The sequence below is a fragment of the Zonotrichia albicollis genome, chromosome 5 (assembly GCF_047830755.1).
Source record: "Zonotrichia albicollis isolate bZonAlb1 chromosome 5, bZonAlb1.hap1, whole genome shotgun sequence".
In the NCBI taxonomy this organism is placed as follows: Eukaryota; Metazoa; Chordata; class Aves; order Passeriformes; family Passerellidae; genus Zonotrichia; species Zonotrichia albicollis.
In genome coordinates this window covers 4,405,973-4,425,847 of record NC_133823.1, presented here as the reverse complement: position 1 = coordinate 4,425,847, position 19,875 = coordinate 4,405,973, and the positions used below count along the sequence as shown (strand labels likewise).

At 40.4% G+C, this 19,875-nt stretch overlaps 1 protein-coding gene across 3 annotated transcripts in view; it reads left to right on the top strand.

Annotated features, from left to right (window-relative positions):
* CTNNA2 (catenin alpha 2) overlaps positions 1 to 19,875 on the top strand; it is a 494,680-nt gene that overhangs the window by 124,261 nt on the left and 350,544 nt on the right. For all 3 annotated transcript variants that reach the window (XM_074540544.1, XM_074540542.1, XM_074540543.1), the window contains exons 5-6: positions 3,894 to 4,009; positions 6,084 to 6,350. In XM_074540544.1, the coding sequence (XP_074396645.1) occupies positions 3,894 to 4,009; positions 6,084 to 6,350 (383 nt within the window). The remainder of the gene's footprint in view (positions 1 to 3,893; positions 4,010 to 6,083; positions 6,351 to 19,875) is intronic.

The following is a 19,875-nucleotide window of genomic DNA, read 5'->3' as shown; positions in this document are numbered from 1 at the left end:
ATGATATGAAAAGTTCTCAAAACCTTTATATCTGTTCCCAAAACGGCCATCTGTTCCCAGAGCAGCCAAGGACAGGATATCTGCCTGTTTTTGAGAGAACGGTCTGAGAATCTTGTTGTTTATATAAATGGTGGCTGAGAACCTTAATTATTTCCAGAATCAAGCCTGGGAAAGGCTGCTTTACAGCAGCCCCCTATCCTTCCCTCAGCTGAATGCCTTCATGGCCTCTTTCTTCAAGCCATGCCTGAACCAGGCTCTCCCCAGCTGTCCACCTTACTCTCCACTTGGTTCTCTTGAAGTGCTGATCAGAGGTAGGAGTTAACACAATTCTGCATTAGTCTCATTTATTTTCTAATTCTGCAGAAATTAATATTTGAGCACTTAAAGCAAAATTTGTGAGCTGCCTTCAGTGACTGGACTAATTCTGCTGTTAAACAGCTCTCTGACCTGAACTGAAGCATTTGCTCCCCTCACATCTTATCCCAGATAATTTCCCAGTATTTTTGTGTTCTGGCTCAGTTAGGTACTATAGTTGTCTTTTCTTCTTTTTTTTCTCTTTATGACTTCTGAATATATCTAAAGATCCAATGTTTAATTTGAAGAGAGACAACAGTACAACTGTGTAATCAAAGATTAAAGAGGAATTAAAGATTACCAGATTTATATTTTCTTTTGACTGCCACGATTCACAGTTTTATACAGGAGTATGAAAAAGACTTTCAGTTGAAACTAGGAAATGCGTTTTTCCACCGTCCCTAGCTATTGCACTGTTACATTTTTATTGCAGAAACAAATCATCAAAAACCTCTGAAACAAAATAAAACTGTGCAGAAAATCATATACAGAGTATTTAAAGCCTGCAGAGTCCATGCGTGAGTTTAACAGACGAGATGGAGAGTTGCTTCTTTTTAGCAATTGTTCAAAAAGTTGGTTTTTCCTTTTTTTTTTTTTTTAATTTGTCTTTTTGACAGTTTAACTATTCAACAATCTCATGTTCTGGAAAAACAGAACCCTTCAACTTGCAAAGTGTGCAGATAACCTGAATAGCTGGAAAACAGTTTTGATAAGGAAAGAGGCCGATTTTTCAGCACAAGTTCTAGTGAGCTCTGCTTTAGTGGATAAAATGCTGCTCTCAGAATTGTCAGCACATGGCTCTGGTTATGTGCAATGTAAGCAGTGTCTCTCTCCAGTATGCTTTAAATTTTCCCTCTCTATAATGCTCCATGTAACTGTAATTCAAATTGTCCTTTCCTAGCAAGACCAACACTTGAATATCATAAACAACAGGTTTTTTCTGAAAATTATGATGAAAATTTGTATTCAAGCGCTTTCATGGGCAATTAGAAATTCTGTTCTCCCATCTGAGATTTCTTTTGCAGCAGAGTTCTCTGTTGTGTAAAATACAAATGTCCAGTGCTGGTTTGTAAGTGGGTGCATTTACTTGCACAGTTTGCACCCCAGATTTGCAAGGGCTGTGTCTGTCAGTGTGATTTGTAATCTCTGCATTTATCTAATGGTATTACAGATTCAGTTTTTGTAGAATCACCTCTGGTTCTTTTCACAAAATTCAACATTCAACCTTAATTGTCACTTTTATTTTTATGCTAAAAAGGATAATTTATTTCTGAGGATTGAACATGTAAATATCCCTATTTTACCACTTTACAGTGCTAACTGCTTTTAGACAAATGAATTACTAGGGAGAAAAATGGTTATCCTATACAAAATTGATGGAGAAAAGCTATTCTATTGACTCAAAGGTAACCTTCAAAGACTTGTGTAAGTTACCCATAAAATTAATGAACTAAAATAATTCTGCATGTCAGAGTAATGAAGCCTGATTTATGCTGAATTGTGCTGTAATCAGTTTTCTCTGAAAGCATGTCAAAGGCTTCCCAGGAAATGGTGCATTTTAATTAGAGTTTTAGAGGGAATATATGCAGGTGCTTTCTGGAAGGACTCTTGGTCATTGCATATCTTTTACACTGCTAAAATTAGAAATAGTGGTTATTGCAGAAGCTTTTGTAACACATTAAAAACCATGTACCATTACAGTATGTGGTCATGCACACAGAGGATTATAGATCTATTGTAATTAATTCCAGGCTAGTTAATCAGAGGAACAGATCAGTTGAAGTTGAGTGTTGTCTCAAGGATGGAGAATTTGCTCCAGTATGTATTTTTAAAAACGAAATTGGAATAATAAAAATATCATTAAAAGGAGCTTGTGCTCCTGTCCTTTCTAGTATAAAAAATGATTTTTTCATTTTGGAATCTGTGGTCTGACTGACCTGATAGAGTACAATCAGCATCCTTTGAGATCTGATTATCAGAGTAGAATCTCTGACAAAATTTTCAGGATTTCTATTTAATATGGAGCAGGACTTAGAAAAATGTATTGCACTTTGTCATGCCTGTGCTTGGCATTACAAACATAATAAAGATGAAACTTTCAGGTATTTTAATGTAAATGTTTCCTGATAAAAATGGAAAATGGGTATATTTTGCAAGAAGTTCTGCAAGAGCAAGTTATTTAATACATTGATGCTTTTGCAATTTGTGTTCATGGTAAGGCAGTCAGTTCATTTTTTTAAAACTCTCTTCTCCTTAAAAGAAGAGAGAACTTGGATTCTGAATAAGATTGTAGCTTGTAAATTGGCAGAACTTGGTTCATAATTTCCAGCATAACAGCTATGAATTTATGTTGCTGAATTATGCATTTTCCAACAGAAATGTATGAGTTTGCTACTCTGCTGCCCTGTAATTTGTAAATCTGCAGTAAGTAGGTAAAAGCTCAAAATGAAAATATACTCTCTCAGTGGTAGGAAAACACAGAGCAACTCAAGCAATAAAAAGACAGGTTCTGCACATAATTGTGCCTTTCTGAACTGTTAGACACCAGCTACTGCTGAATTTATCAATTCCCAGCAGTGTCTGGAGGGCTGCAAACCCCTCCTTGTCCCCATGCCAATAAGCCCTTGCCTTTTGAGGGGAAAACTTGTTATTCGTGTTCTTATGAACTGCAGCTTTTAGCTGAACAACAGCTTTTAGCAAGAAGCATCAGTAACATCTTTTCAGTTCTCAATGTTTTTGCTTGGAATTGCGTTTTTATCTTGCAAGGGAGAGAAGTACAACTTTGAATTTCCATCTAGTCACAGTAATGCTTCCTTTATTTATTGCATGAAAAGAGCATTTTATCCCTTCAGATATTTTTCTTGCTTTGCATAAGATAAAGGTTTACAATACCTTTGGTGGATCAACTTGTTGGTGTAACTGGGGTTTTACATTTTTGTCTGTTAGCTACAGCATGACTTCATAAGTGCAGGTGTGGGTTTTTGAGTAGATTCTTTTCTCAGTGTTAAATAACTAAAGAAAGCAAGCTCAAAGCTGAGGAAAAAAGAAATAATGCAAATGTTCTGGGTTGAAGCTATCCTTTGTTTCACAAAGATAGAGCCTTTTGGATTTATCAGAGTAAATTTAAACCTTAATGGTAAGTTTGAATTTCCTTTTTAAATATTTCTTGTCCAGAAGTGATAACTTTCTTTGTTTTCCCACAAAGCACATTAAGAACATACTCATGTATTTTGTTTTGAACCCCTCAGTTATTAAATATTTCATCAGATAAGTATGGGTGGTGAAATTAAAGCAGTGATATCTTTGACATTATCTTTACATGATCCCAAAGCTCAGTAAATGGACAGTAATGCAGAGTGACAGCTGCTCTATTAAAAACCTAATTAAAGTTCATGGGACTCTCATAAAGCCTCTGTACAGTGATGGATGTGAAACCTAAATTGGGTCCATGTAAGACAGAGTATTGGGTGGAACAGTCACAGATTTTTCAAAGAGTGGATTCAAATGCTGACAGAGCTGATTTATTGTGTTGTAGGTAGAGGAGGCACTCGAAGCTGTGAAAAATGCAACCAATGAGCAAGATTTAGCCAATCGCTTCAAGGAGTTTGGGAAGGAAATGGTTAAACTGAACTATGTCGCTGCCAGGCGACAGCAGGTGAGTACAGGAGTGGCTGGAAATGTCCATCTTCATTCTAAAGTTCTCCTGCTTTATGTCCAAGTCTGGTTTAAAATGTACAATGAACCACTAATTGCTATGTCATGGCCTATAATTTAATTACACTGATTAGTTTTGAATGTGATGATGTTTTTCAGAAGTGCTGTTTCTTTAAAAGTACCTTCCAAGAGGCCTCAATTAGTAACAGATTGAAGGGTGAAAAGGGAAGTGATTCAGGAGGTTAAGGATAGTTTTAATTTGGTGATTATTCCCATTTAATTCTAGCCTATGCAGATTTCAGGTCACTCTGACAGCTGGTAAAGCACGAGCTCTTTGCTAGTTCAGTATAATTCAAGTTCAGGAGGAACAGAAATCTACTTTGTGCTTAGAACCATTATTAATAAATTTCAGTTTTTTTAAAAAAAATATTCATTTATCCATTTATTCATTGGTAAGGCAGCTGAAAAAGAGACCAGAAAGTAATGATAACATTTATTCAAGGCTTGTTATTGTACAACTTTGCAATAAGGATAGCTTTCCCCTGAACCCTGCTCTTTTCAAGACTCTGTAGAGTTGTATAAGGTCTTTCCAACTTGAATTATATTTGAATACCACCAATAATTCAAGGATGTGCCATCTTTGTGCTGCATTGAACACTGGATTTGGAAAGCTGGCTTTCCATATTCATCCACCTATTTACCTTATTTTCTGAATTGCAGTAATGGCAATTTTCTTCTGAATCATGATTGTGGGGCTTTTTTATGAAAAATAGTCTTTTTAGAGTTATACTAAAATTGAATCATTGAATATCTCAAGTTGGAAGAGACCTGTAAGGATCATCAAGCTCGTCTCCCTGCTCCTTGCAGAACTACAGAAAGCAAACCATCTAAGGCAAATAAATGAAAATGTAAAACCTAGGCACTGTATGGAGAATGCTCTTCAGTACATTCAGACACTTCCCCTGTGGAAATAGAGCTGCAAATATGGGAAAAAGAGGAAAATGTGAAAGTTAATGGATGTCTGTGTCTCTTAAGTTCTCATTGAAGAATATGCCAAAAATTCTCTCTGAAGACTGTTACCTGTCAGCTGCATGTGGTTGAAATTAATCAGTGGGTAGAACCTTTAAATCCAGAATATCTGGGTCCTTTTTCAGTGTTGGCAGTGGATTCCATGTGTGGACACAAATAAACTATTCAGTTCTCCAGACTGGTTTGTTCATAGTTTTAAAGTAGAAGTATTAATATTTTTTTTACTTCTAATAAATATTATGAGGACTGTCTTAAGGTTTGTGAGGCTTTCAAGGACAACATGATATACACTATAACTGAAAAAAAAATCAGGGAATAATAATAATAATGATAACATATTGTGCAGTATCTGATTCTTGTTGTCAGAGGCAACAAAAGAAAGTATCTGTTATATTCTAAATAAAAAATTCTAAATTATATGAGCAATAGAGCAAAATATGAAGGGAACCAAAATAGGAATATTGAGAGGCATATTTAGTAGGTTTTTAAGAAATAAAACCATATGGTATTAGGCCATAGGTGGGACTGGGTGATCTCGGAGCTCTTTTCCATTTCTTGTGATTTACCTGTTAATTCCTTAGTTAATTCCTATGATTCTATGGTATTAATTTATGTAATACTTCTAATTTGATTTTTTTAAAGGTCTACCTTATGATAATTTTATAAAGGACATGGGTATAGTAATTAGAAAAACAAGGCACTTGCTGCAACAGGAGTGCTGCCATTATGGAATCAGCAGAAGGAATCCATTTTGGGAAGAGTAAATTTTGAATGTTTTATGTACATTTGTAGTGGGTTTTTGCAAAAGGGAAGTGACTCTTAGGTAAGGTACTGAGAGCAGAATGTAACAGCTGTAGTCACACAGGAGGACTTGATGTCCTTGGGCAGGAGGAGAATTCTTTCAGTGATTTATGGTGGGTTCTGCCATGGATTCCATCTCTGCCGAACCACTGCAAGGTGTCCATGCCCGGATGCTCAAGGCAATGCATTCTAACACAATTCCAACCTTTAATTTCCAGCTCTAAAAGCTGTGTGCTCTCATGCAGGAGCTGAAGGATCCTCACTGCAGGGACGAGATGGCCGCGGCGCGCGGGGCGCTGAAGAAGAACGCCACCATGTTGTACACGGCCTCGCAGGCCTTCCTGCGCCACCCCGACGTGGCGGCCACCAGGGCCAACAGGGACTACGTCTTCAAGCAGGTGCAGGAGGCCATTGCTGGCATCTCCAACGCTGCCCAGGCCACCTCGCCCACCGATGAGAACAAGGGCCACACTGGCATCGGAGAGCTCGCTGCGGCTTTGAATGAGTTTGATGTGAGTATCGGCTGGGTGTTATTGGCGTAATTACCAATATAGCTGGATGGGATGTGCCTGAGCTTGTCTGGGCCTTAGTGCTGAGCCAAAAAGTGGCAATTGTGGTGTTTTACCCCAGAGACACTACAGGCTAGCTGGATGTTGCAGCTGGGTGCTTGGAGGCAAGTACAGGTGTGCAGGAGCTCAGGTTTCCCTGTGCTGGAGAAGCTTTAAGGTGATGGTGAAGGAAAGGAGTTGGTTCTGCTGGAGGGTTTCAATTCAGAGCTTTATTCTGGCCCATAGGCCTCTGAATTCAGCAACAGCTCCAACATAACTCTCTGAACCACATGGTTTGCTTGCCCATTTACCCAGGGGAGAGGGGGAGGGAAGGAATACGGGGACCACCAACAAGGTATGGAAGGGAGGTCTCAAGGGACAGAGGACACCTGGATGGCCCAGTGTCCCCCAGGGGTGGAGGGCATCTTTTGAATTCTGCCAATCACTCAGTGCCCTTCTGGAATGCCAGGATTGGCAGACAGTGCTCAGCAGGGGTCAGGGTGTGGAATGGAGAGTGATTGACATGCCTGGGGAAGGAATCTTCAGGGAGAAACCCAGGGTATCTGAGGCAAACCATGACATCTCACTGTGACATCACACCACAACAGGGTGAGAAGAATGAGGTGTTTCTCCTCACAATCTACAGAGCTTTTAACTAAGTTGTTCTTATACAGGACTCAAATTCCACTTTTCATTCACATCCATTTCCTCAGACCGCAGAGGTACAGTAAAATCAAGCCACCAGTTCAGGGAGGAATGGCACATCTGACTTTATGAATATTAGAAGGCTAATTAATTACTATAATATTTTATGCTATATTACACTCCATTTAAACTGAATCTGCACAAGCACTCGACTCAACTGCCCAGAATCTTGTGACTGTCAGCTGAATGACAGTTTGGATGCGTGCTTGGCCCTGATAGGCCAAGGAAACCCAACACCATCACTCTGGGTAAACAGTCTCCATATTGCATTCTACTTTGGTACAACACAGGAGCAGTGACTGAGATAAGAATTGTTTTGATTATTCTTTTCTCTGCTTCTCTCACTGCTTCTCTCAGGTTCAGAGAATGTGAATCCCACACAGAGGCAAAGGGCAGACATAGATTTGTGTTGGTTTTGGTCAGGAATAATTGTTTGCTGCTAATGGACTGGAATTACAAGGGGTTATTTATGCTTGTATGCAGTGGCTCGGATAGTGAGAAAAATAACTTCGTGAGATCCTTGGGATTCTTGATAAATCTCACTACATGGCTCTAGAATATGCAAAGTCTCATTAATCTGGCCGTTCAGTTATGTGACAAAGATCTGAGGTTGCTTGAGTGGTAAAATCATGTTTGTCTAGAAGTCAGGAAGACAAGACAAAAAAAGGAAAATGGTGATGGAGCTCAGTGTCCTGGAAACATTAACATTCAACTTGAATCTTGAATTATGTTAATCAAAGGCGTGGAAAAAGCATCTTTCAAACAGAGTTGATAGCAGTCAGCTCAGCTGTGGGCAAAGTCCTGCAGCCTCCAGCAGTAGATACAGTTTCGCTTAAGCAACTTTCCTGACAGCTAATTGTTTAGCTGTTAATTTCATTAGCAGTCCTGTCTGATGATCTCTCCCTGTCTCACATGTGAGGATTGTACTTCAGGCAGTGAACAAAAAGGTTATTGCAGACAGTCTCTGACAATAATTTCATCTTTCATTTTGACTTAAGGCAAAGACTTGCTGAAGTTATTACTGGGGAGTGGTGTCCTTTTCACTTTGATTAAGACACAAGGTTGCAATCCCAGCATCTGTCACATCAGGAGCTGCTCAGTCCTGCTGCATTTAGGGCTGGAAGTGGAGGTGCAGTGCAGGTGGTTCCTCTCACAGCATGTTGGTCTGGGCTTGTCTCCTCCATCTCTTCTTACATCTGTGGCTTTTCCTGCTCAGTCACTGTGGGTTAAGATTTAAGGAATTCCTCAGGGTTTTCAGGTCTCTGGTTGGTAAGATCCTGGGAATAATAGCCCTGTGTAGTCTGACTGTGCTCCAGCTTTTGTGTGGGACTTTGCACATTATGGACAGCAAGGGTTTGACAAACAGGGACAGAAAACATGTGACTTCTCAGTCCCAAACTGATGATGCTGCTGCTGCCTTCTGGAAAAAGGCTGTTGTTCAATGCAAAGAGAGTTGTTGTGCTTAGTGAAAATAAATGTAGTGAAGACTGTGCAAGACATCAGATATTGTCCCCTGCCTGTATAAGAATATTCATCCTTTTTCTCCTCAGGTAAAGTCTTTTCCACTTTCAGTGATGGTGCAGGAGCCATGCATGTGTGTGGGAGATGTGTAGCCATAGTAGCGTGTTCTGTTCATGATCATGTGTGAAAAAACAGCCTTTTTGGGGAATTCTCTCTTTCTTATTTTAGGAAACTAAATGAAAACTTTGACTTATGAGGACACAGAGCCTGAAACAATTGTATTACTCATTTTCTAAGTCACTGCTTAGCTGTTGAAGGAGATTTATTCACACCTAATGGTGCATCAAAGATGATGTTCCCTAGCCTCCAGGGAAAAAGATGATATTCCCTAACCTCCAGGGAAAGTCAAAATTTATAGCTGGTGATGGTGGGATGATTGTGAATTTACCTTTATGTTTTACAAGCAATATTAGCAGACTAGTGAAACTGTGTCATGAGTTAAAAGGTGGTGGAGAAAAAAACATTGCTTTTTATGGTGGCACCGCATTACTTCTGCAAGGGAAAGGAACTTTGTATATTCTAATGAAAATAATTTTACAGAATATTTATTTTACAGTCTCAGTCATAATAATAATTTTATATTTGGTGGGAAGTGCTTACTAATCCCTGCATTATCTGCCAAGATGATGACTTTGTATTAAAAATAAGTTTACACTTTTTTCCATTATTTTAACACTTCTCAGCCCTCATTATTTCAGATTTTGGAATCAGTGTTCTGTGGCTTAGAGCTTCAAATAACTGCAGTGTGAATAATTTGAACATTTTCTCAGTCAAAATATCATCACATGGAATACAAATAATTATTCTACCTATTTGAAGCACAGCCATTGTGTTTAACTAGGTCTCTTGATAATTGTCTCCCTCTGTTCACTGGAGGGTTGTGTAGAGTCACCTGTGAGTTATTAGCAGCAAAGTTTTGAAGATAGTTGTCATTTATTGCTTCTCAGAGATAATTTATGTAGAAATAAGGAGAGCTCACAAATCTGTTCCTTAGTAGATTTTTTTCCTTTAAAGTCCTATTTGAAGTTGATTGATGACAAAATAATGTGTTTAATGCCTTTTTGCTTTGTCCTTTCACTTCCATGTTTCTGCTTTACTCTTAGATCATTTAAAAATAGGTATTCCTGGTCTTACTAGTAATTTATTATTAAAATTTGGCATGTATTTTATGCTCATGAAATATCTCTGAGCCCTTAATGCAAATGGGGGTGCATGGTTTATTTTCCCCGATGATATTTAGCCAAATTTATGGAAGTTGCATAGTTAAATTCTTGAAGAACTGACTTTGAACTCTGAAAAGGCTCTGTTTTCACTCAGGAAATGGCAGTTTTGATCTGGTAAGCTCTCATCTCTTCTGGTTATGGAGGGACTGCTTTGCTGGCACATGTTCAACTGTGGGATGGATTTATCTGGTGTCCTCCCCACAGCCCTCATGATGTGCAGCAGAGACAGGACCTCCACATCAAACTGGAGTGTGGTGGGGAGGTAGATAAAAAGACAATGAAATTATTGAGTGAGAAGAATTGCAATGAGAAAGACCAGGAAACTGTGCTGGAATAAAACTGAGATGAAGATGGATGGCATCGACACTGGTGTGTGTTTGGTAACTGCAAAGGGGTAAAAATATATCTAGAAATAAAGTAAAGGAGTGACTTTGTTCAGGGAAGGGTCTGGAGCCCCCGGAGGAGCTGAGGGAGCTGGGAAGGGGCTCAGCCTGGAGCAAAGGGGGATCAGGGGGCCCTTGTGGCTCTGAGGGGACAGCCAGGGGGGTCGGGCTCTGCTCCAGGGGACAGGGACAGGATAAGGGGAGACAGCCTCAGCTGTTCCAGGGAAGTTTAGGTTGGATATCAGAGACTTTTTCTTCACCCAAAGGCTTGTCCAGCCCTGGCACAGCTGCCCAGGGCAGTGGTGGATTCCCCAAGCCTGGGGGAATTTAAAAGCCATCGGGATGTGGCACTTGGGGACGTGGCTTATTGGTGGTCTTGGCAGGGCTGGAGTTGGAGTGGATGACCCAAGAGAGCTTTTCCAATCCAAACAATTCTGCCATTCCATGATTGTCTGTGCCACAGCAAGGGCTGCACACAGATGGTTGGGGAATTTGTTCTCCATCATGGAAGAGAGAGGGGGCAGTGACAGGCAAAAATAGGATTTACTGGGCACTTGGGATCTCTGGTGAGTAGGAGGGTGCCTGCTCTGAGAATATGGACTGGGATTACAATTCCTGAGTCCCAACAAGTGGAGCTGTGTCAGTGGGATGTGCTGACAACACCTCAGAAGTGCTAATCGCAGTGGAAATTCAGATTCTAGGGGTTTCAGACCTACAGTGGTTTACATTTTAAGCAATTCTAAATAATTTCCTTTAGATTTAGATATGAAAAGTGAGGGCAATCATTCTTGTACAGTGCTGGGAGGGTGGGTGTAATGGTGTTGTAAATACAAAGCTGTTTACTATGCATGCACCATAACTCCATAAAAGGATTATTCCCGAGTTTGAAGCAAGGCTTGAATTATCTGCAATGAAATTAAATAGAATTTATAAATCCTCTGATTTAGAGCATGGAGGAGAAGATATCTAAAGGAAAAAAGGACCAAAACCCCTTTCCTCCACTGATGCCAAAAGCAAATATCTGTTGTTTTCTGTATTGCTCCAGAAAGAACTGATTAAATGGCTTAGCTGACTTTTCTCCTGTCTTTTGTGTTTGTGTGTGCAAGTTCTGCCTCTAGCAATGGAATAAAATGGTATTTTGTTTGTTAAAAGAAATATATAGTGCTTAGTTTTCATATATGTTAATCCAAACAGGCAAGCCCTGTGCTGATGTTGTTTTATCTGATGTTTTATAATTTTTTATATTTTTTAATATTGGATTTATTGTTTCTCTATATTTTGTCTTTAAAGTTGCAGCATTGGTCCTTGTTGCATCTTCAGCTGCTGAGCCTGTGGGCCACTCCTTTACTCTCTGACTTCTGAGTATGAAACTCAATACTCTGAGTATGAAAATAATTTGGTTTATAAAGGAATTTAAAGGAAAAGGAAGGGAAGTGGTCACAGAGTTCAGGTAGCATTTGGACAATGCTCTCAGGCACAGGGTGAGACTCTTGGTATTATCTTGGGGAGGGCCTGGAGTTGGACTGGTTGATCCTTGTGGGTCCCTTCCAACTCAGGCATGGTTCTATGATTTAATATGATTCAGAATTAAAAGAGGTGGTTAAAATGATTTTTAGTACTTGAGGTACTTATGTATTTGGGATAGGTCCCAGGGTACTGAAGTTGTACTTTTTTTGTTGTCATGAGCAGCATTTGAACTGAGAAATTACAGGCAGAGTAACTCAATCTTTAATGAATTTTTGAACAGAGCAAGTCAACTGTCTTGGAGATGACTGCATTAGATGAGAAAGTGTCTGGTGACACTGGTCACTGTCCTCCAGGCTGTTAAATGCAGCTCATAATTAATAAATGGGCTATCATAACATATTTTGTGAATACATTAATGCTCCTTAAGGAATATTTTGCATGGCTAGAGAATGCAGTGCACCTTAAATGGAGTGAAAGATCTAATAAGAGTGTAATGAGGGGAAAACATTGCAGAGAAACTGAAAAGACAAAGTATCTGGGTATAGCCGTAGCAAAGACTGCTTTCTTTTTGGTAATAAAATCAGGAGCTGTCAAAATGTGGCAGGAATGTAGCAGACAGAAAAAATGCTGTGTCATTAAGTGACTACCTTGAAAATGTTCCTTTTTGGACAAATAACTGCTAGATGATCTGAGAATGGATTTTTGCAGAACATTTATGGAATTGCAATTTGCTTGTAAATGTGTTCTTCAGAGAAGTGATTTGTGATGCTGCAGAGAACAGGACAAAATGTGGGCTTCGAAAGGAGAATTGAAATGTGTTTGTTTTGCCACTCCAATTCATAAGAAACAATTGCAAAAATATTACTGCACATCTGACAGCAATTCGAAACCAGACTTGTTGAGCTTGAGTAGCTCTTGCCCAGGCAAATGGCAATTTCTGTATAATAGCAGCTCTGTATTGAATTTAACTAGGAATACACTGGGAAAAATGTGCTGCAAATTCAGATAAACTCATGTATGAATTTGGATGAAATATGGAAAAATCTCAGAATGGTTTGGGTAGGAATGGACATTAAAGATAATCTCATTTCAACTCCCTGCCATGAGCAGGAGCACTTTCCACTGTCACAGCTTTCTCCAAGCCCTGTCCAACCTGACATTCTCCCTTGTCATGTCCCTCCATCCCTTGTCCCTTCTGCTCATCCCTCCCCACCCTCACAGGGAACAATTCCTTCCCAATATCCCATCCATCCCTGCCCTCTGGCAGTGGGAGCCATTCCCTGTGTGCTGTCCCTCCATCCCCAGTCCCTCTCCAGCTCTCCTGGAGCCCCTTTAGGCTCTGGAAGGGGCTCTGAGCTCTCCCTGGAGCCTTTTCCAGGTGAGCACCCCCAGCTCTCCCTTCCTGGCTCCTGAACAGAGGGCATCCAGCCCTCTGATCAACTTTGTGGTTCTCATATAAATTCATTCCCCTAAATCCACAAATTTCCTGTGTTGGGAGCCCCAAAATACAGTTGGATTTTTTTTTTTTTTTTTTTTTTTTTGTCCCTGGTGCAGCTGAAGTGGCTTTTGCAGTGCAACAGTGTCAAGCCTCCATTTCCTGTGTGAAGGCAGCCAGGCTGTACCTCAATGGTTCTAAAACTTCTATGCAGTAGCGAGATACTTTGGCACTTTGTGCACTCCTCAGGTCTCCTCTGAGTGGGGAAACATCACACTGGCCATGCTTTGGATATTAAGAAAATAATAACCAACAGCAAAATATTACATTTTACACTAAACCCAAAAGCTTCACCTATTTGCAGAGCCGTGTGTCTGAGGATGCTGAACTGATGTCTCAAATGAGGAACAATCAGAGTAAATTTTGGGTCCTGATGATGGTGAGGGGCCAAACAAGCTTTTCCTTTCAGTCCCTGCTGCATTTCCCATTACAAGCCCTTCTGTGTATGTATGGGCTTGTTTATATATTACTGAAGGAAGGGGCAGCTCCAGAGTACAAAGGATGGCACTGGAGATGTCAGGAAAGCAAATGCATGGCAAAAATGTGATCTCTGTGAACCCTGGGTAACTGGATTAGGATCTCATTGCTCTCATTCCCCTTTAGCAGTGGCAATGGTGCCGCTGAGCTATATTTGCTGTGTAGGAGCACCATCTAGTGGGCTTCTGGTTTATTTTTTCGATGCCTATGAATTTATTTTTTCCCTCTGAAATGCTCTTGTATAGTAAACTAGTATTATGGACAGATTTAGCAATCAAACATACCTGTTGGAGTTTAACCACAGTAGTTTGCTGCCACTTCTTTTGGTGGTCGAAAGAGCCTTTTGCCAACACACCAACTCCTGCTTGTGCTTCCCTACTGAAATACATGTAACCTGTTTGCTGCAGGCCACTTTATTTGCCAAGGAATTTTTGTAATGAACCCTCAAGCACAAATTTGTTAGACATACTAAAAACACAGAAAAGAAACACACTTTAAACACCTAATTGTCATTTCTATAAGGAAATGTGGTTTTGTAGCAGTACAGTTTGTAGCCATGATATTTTCTGAAAAATCCTTTCCTTAGGATTTTTTTCTCCTGAGAAGCTGAGAGGCCTCAGGAACAAAATGTAAACAATGGTTATCTGCCGCTGTGGAATGCAACAGGTGCATCTGGGATTGGTCTCATAGAGTTGTTTCTAATTAATGGCCAATCACAGTCAGCTGGCTCAGACTCTCTGTCAGAGAACAAGCTTTTGTTATCATTCCTTCTTTTTCTATTCTTTGCTACCCTTCTGATGAAATCCTTTCTTCTATTCTTTTAGTATAGTTTTAATATAATATATATCATAAAATAATAAATCAAGCCTTCTGAAACATGGAGTCAGATCCTCGTCTCTTCCCTCATCCGAAGACCCCTGCAAACAGGGTCACAACAGTTATTGCATTATTATTCAGATTTCTGCAGGTTTCTTAATTTCTTGTTAATGTAAGTATGAATATCTGAAGTGCTAAATCAAAAACATAATAAAGTTTCTTTCAGGTTACTTATAATAGCTTGAAAAGAGCACTTAGAGAAATGTTCTAATTAGACTACACTTGCTACTATTTTGCCTGTGTTTGTTTAGCACCTCTGAGATGCTTCTGCAGCCGAGGTATGTGAGAAGTGAACACCTCCACTATTTCAGAGAAGCAGCATCTCCATTTACACTTGGAGGGCAGTCAGGAGAGGGGGCTGGGGAGGTGGGGCTGGTGGTTGTGCCCTCCTGCCTGAGGGATGCTCGTGGAGCTGCTGTGGGTGCATCCAGCCTGGTGTGCCAGAGGGGAAGGTCAGACAATCGCAGCATGTTTGCTTGGAAAGGAACTGAAGGACCATCTTGTTCCACTCTCTGCCACGGGCAGGGACACCTCCCAGTATCCCAGGTTGCTCCAAGCCCTGTTCAACCTGAACTTGCACACTTCCAGGGGTGGGGCAGCCACCAACACCCTCACAGTAAATAATTTCTTCCCAATACCCCATCTAACCCAGCCATTCCCCCTATCCTGTAACTCCATGCCCTTGTCCAAATCTGTCTCCAGCTCTCCTGGAGCCCCTGTGAATTATTTCTGTGTTGTTTCATCACTCCAGAGTGTCCGGTTTTCGGCTGTTTGGAGGGCCTGGAAAGGCCCGGGGTGGCCTTGGGGCAGCCCGCGTATCAAAGGACGAGAAGAGGCTTCAGTTCTTTTCTCGGTCTCTGTGTTTATTAATTGTTTATCTAAAAGATTTTCTCTCGGCCCGACAGAGCTCTGCTCAGCAGCCAGCCATGAGCACACTGTGCTGCCCTCCGGGCAGTCACCTATCTTTATACCCATTGTTACGTGTACAATATTTATCATTTTTCCCCAATACCTTTCCCCCTTATTGACCAGTGCACTTTTAGTAATGACCAATCCCAAAGTGCCACCATCACCACAGAAGATGGGGGAGAAGAAGAAGAAGAAGAAGAAGGAGGACAGGACACGCCCCAATTCCTCCATCTTACTTCTCTAAACCCCCCTGTACAGAAATCCTAAACCCTGTGTCTCACCCTCTAATTAACTAATCCCTTCACCATTCACCCCGGTGAAACCCTCCTATCCTCATACAGGTGTCGTCTCCTGTGTAGGATCAAAGTCCAGCCACCAGACACTTCTGGCAACATTCCAGGACTCCCGAGCCCCCCCAAGGGTGGTCTCGGTGACTCGGCACCTCAGTCCTGAGGTGCTGAGATCCCACACCAGAGCAGCTCATTGAAAGATGCAGTTTAGCATTGCACTGTCACACTCTTCCAGCTGTATGGTGTGTCTGTGTAACACAGCATTGTGGCAGGTAGGAACATTTGATTTATTGCTAAAAAGGAGATCAGCAGCCTTATTAGCATTGCAGGAGACATGGACAAAGGTGCAGAAACCAAACCTGTAAGCACACAGCATTTATTTTTGCAGTAGTGCGGGTGCTTTTGACAAAGAAATTCATCAAACACTCTTATTTATATGGTCTTGTCTCCAAGTTACTCAGAAAAACTAGGTTCCTCAGTATATCATATGCTTCCTTCTACTCAAAGGCAGTTTTTCCTGCTGCCTTGTGCTTGTGGCATTGTTTATCTAAAATATCTATCACACTTTGCAGTGGAATTTTCCTTGAAAGTTGCATTTTCCTCGTGCTAAGGGCAGTTGTGTATTCACTGTCTCAGGAAGTGTAACAAACCCTGTGGATGTACATCCTGGGGTGACTTATGGTGCTTGTAAGTGGCCAGCAGCAGCAGGGAGGTGGTTCTCCCCCCTGTACTCAGCGCTGGTGAGGGCACACCCTGAGTGCTGTGTCCAATTCTGGCCCCTCAGTTTGGGGAGGACTTTGAGATGTTTGAGCCCATCCAGAGGAGGCAACGAGGCTGGAGAGGGGCTGGGAGCACAAACCCTGTGAGGAACAATGGGGGAGCTGGGGGTGCTCAGCCTGGAGAAAAGGAGACTCAGGGCTGCCCCCATCACTCTGCACAGCTCCTGGAAGGTGCCTGTGCTCAGCTGGGGCTGGGCTCTGTCTGCAGCAGCACTGACACAGCCAGAGCACACAGCCTCGAGCTGCACCAAGGGAAATACAGGTTGGATAGCAGGGAAATGTTTTTTACATAAGGAGTGATAAAGTTCTGGAATGGCTGCCCAGGGAGGAGGTGGAGTCCCCATCCCTGGGTGTGTTTAACAAAACCTGGATGTGGCACTGGGTGCCAGGGTTGTGTTGAAGTGTTGGGGCTGGGTTGGACTTGATGATCTTGAAGGTCTCTTCCAACTTAGTGGTTCTGTGAATTCTGTGTATCCCCCATTGCTCTGTTTATGCTGGCTATTGAGTTCTGCACCTTTAAGTGTGCAGTTTGTTTGCAGAAACTGCACCAGATTCCCCTGCATTCCTTCTCATGAGCTCCATTGTCTGCAGCACAGACAGCAGGACATAGCTTTCCTTTGGTTTTAGTTACTTTTTTAACTAGATGAAGCAAAAAAGTTCCCCAGACTGTAGCTGTTCTTTTTCTTGAAACTGATCAGCCTTGCTCTGAACTGAAAACCCAAGAAAACCACCAAAAGTTCAAAGCTGTGGCCCACTGAGGCCCAGGGCATGATATTTTCCAGCACAGGAGGAAATAATAAGAGACTGAGTGAGCCGAGCTACACCCCACGAAAAGGACTCTCTCTGAATTTGCCACCTCTTCAGAACAATGAGATTCCATTGTTTAATGGTATTAATTTTTCCATGTTTGTGACCACTTTGCTTGTTAAATAAACAGGTTTTTCCACTTTCCTCAAAGCAGATTTATGTCCTTGAACCCATGGGGAGAGAAGCTGCTCGAATTTGCTTTCTAGAGGGTCCCCTTTGGAGGCTTCCTCCCAAATCTGCCCTAAACCAGGACCATGCAGCTCTTGGTGAACATGGTGGTGGTGGGTTTATGGTTGATGGGCTTAGAGGTCATTCCCAACCTTGACCATTCTGTGATTCTAAATCTTTAAGAACCATGTTAGGAAATGGTCTCTGCCCTGAAGGTTTCACATTCTAAACAGATGAATTAATGTGTTTAACAAATAAATGAGGCAGAGGTTGCTGAAATTTCCTGAAGACTTTCTATGTGCAGAAACCAGAGGATGAGCAGATTTTTCATGAGCAATAAGGCAATTTCACATAATAATGAAGCCATTTAATTGGAAAATGCAGGCAATGATACAGTAATTCTAGGGTTTTTTTGAGTTGTAAAATTGTTTTAAATTATTAATGTAACACTTTGCTTTTGCTTTCCATTATATTTCTAATAAAGACTGTGAGAGGTTTTTTGGCATGGTTGAAAATGAAATTCTAATGCAGACTGATGTCACAAAGTTTCAATAACGATGTGCTCTCTGATTATACAATACATTTATGTAGGGTATATGGCTATTTTCAATTTTTTTAGTTGAAGTAGGAATAATTTTTCCATTATTTTACATTTCTGAAGTGGTGTCCTCTAGTTTATTAGTGTATGAGATAGTTTATTGCCTTCTGAACAAAAGAAAGTTGGTTTAGAGCAGTACTTAGTAGGAAGAGGTTTATTTTCAGAAGTCTCTAATATTTATTAAACATAGCAACTTCTCTGTAAACACACCTTGGTATAATTTAAGGAAAAAAGAAGAGTTGAAGAGAAAATAGCTAAGATATTTAAAGAAGATTATATCACAAGTTTTGCCAGTTTTCAAACAAATCTTCAATCATGTTAAAATTAATTTTCTTGGATTTTGTTTCAGCAACGGCAGCCAAAAATGATGTATGTTTACAGTCATCTAAACATTTATAAAGAGGTTTGAAACACTTAATTATAAGGAGTGAATTATGGTATCAGTCCTTGATTTATGGCTCTAATCTTAGTTAACTAATTAGAAATGTAAAGTGTTCCAGTTCATTTACATTATCTTTCATTAAGTGGCTTTTAAGAAGTGATGGGAAATTGCAACTTTTAAAGAAATTTATTTAGCCTGCCAACTATTTTTTCTGCTTTTCAAAAATACATTATTTCCTTGTTAGTATACGTGTAACAGTTTTATAGGTGTCAATACCATAGTCTGAAGTTGAATTTTGGCACCAAGTTCTCTTTGAAGAAGAATAATAGCTTTTGTAAGCAAGAAATTGCATTTCTTTGGTTACTGAACATCAGGAGCTGTCATGGAGCTGGTTCTCATCCTGTCTCCTTTTACCCAAAATTCCAAAACCTGTTTTCTTTGTTACATATTTGAGAAACAGTTTAAAATAAACATCTAGACTGTCTTTTATTTATAACCACCCATCAGAAAGTAACTACATCATTAGTTTTTATATTTTAAGCAAAACTGAGGTTCATAGTGTTGGGCTGAGGTGCAACTGGCACAAGGTGATTCTGAGAAAATTCTGGATATTGGGAAGGATAAAAGTCACCCATGGGTGATCACCCTTGAAGTTGATCAGGCATTCAAACAGGAGACAGAGAGGTTTGGAAAATCTCCAAAATGGAATTCTGATCTTGACTGGATGAACCCTTGAGCAACCTGGCTTGATGTTAAAGTTGTCTGTGTTTTAAAGAAATGTTTAAAGTATAACTTTCAGGAGTTCATTCCAACCTAAATTACTCTGTAATTCTGAATTGTCATGAACAGATATCACAAGCAAATATTTAATAATATTTAAGCCTAGAAATGAATTATAAATAAAAAGTTTTATGGGATATGGATGAAAAAATATTGAGTACAACTGAGCGACTTTATTTTTAATGAGCCAAATTTCGATCATCATAAATATTTCTCCTTATTTACAAATACCACAGAAGTATATTCCTATTTTACAGTTCAAAGTGAGGAGAGCTGGCTTGAGTTAATTATGCATCCTCTGTGCTACACAATTTATTATTTAAAATCTAAATACTATTTGTATGTAGTCTGTAAAGAAATTCTTAAATTTATTAATGGAGTACAACATATCTTCTTGTGAAAATGTTGAGTTGGGTTTCAGGGTTTAGACATACTGGAGATATTTGATCTGTAGGTTGTTCATCTTCAGGGCTCAAAAAGTATGGAAGAATCACAGAATCCCAGATGCGTCAGGCTGGAAGGGACCACAGAGGTCACCTGGTCCCAGCTCCCTGCTCAGGCAGAGCACAGGGCACAGGGTTGTGTCCAAGCAATTCTGGAATATCCCCAGTGAGGAGACTCCACAGCCT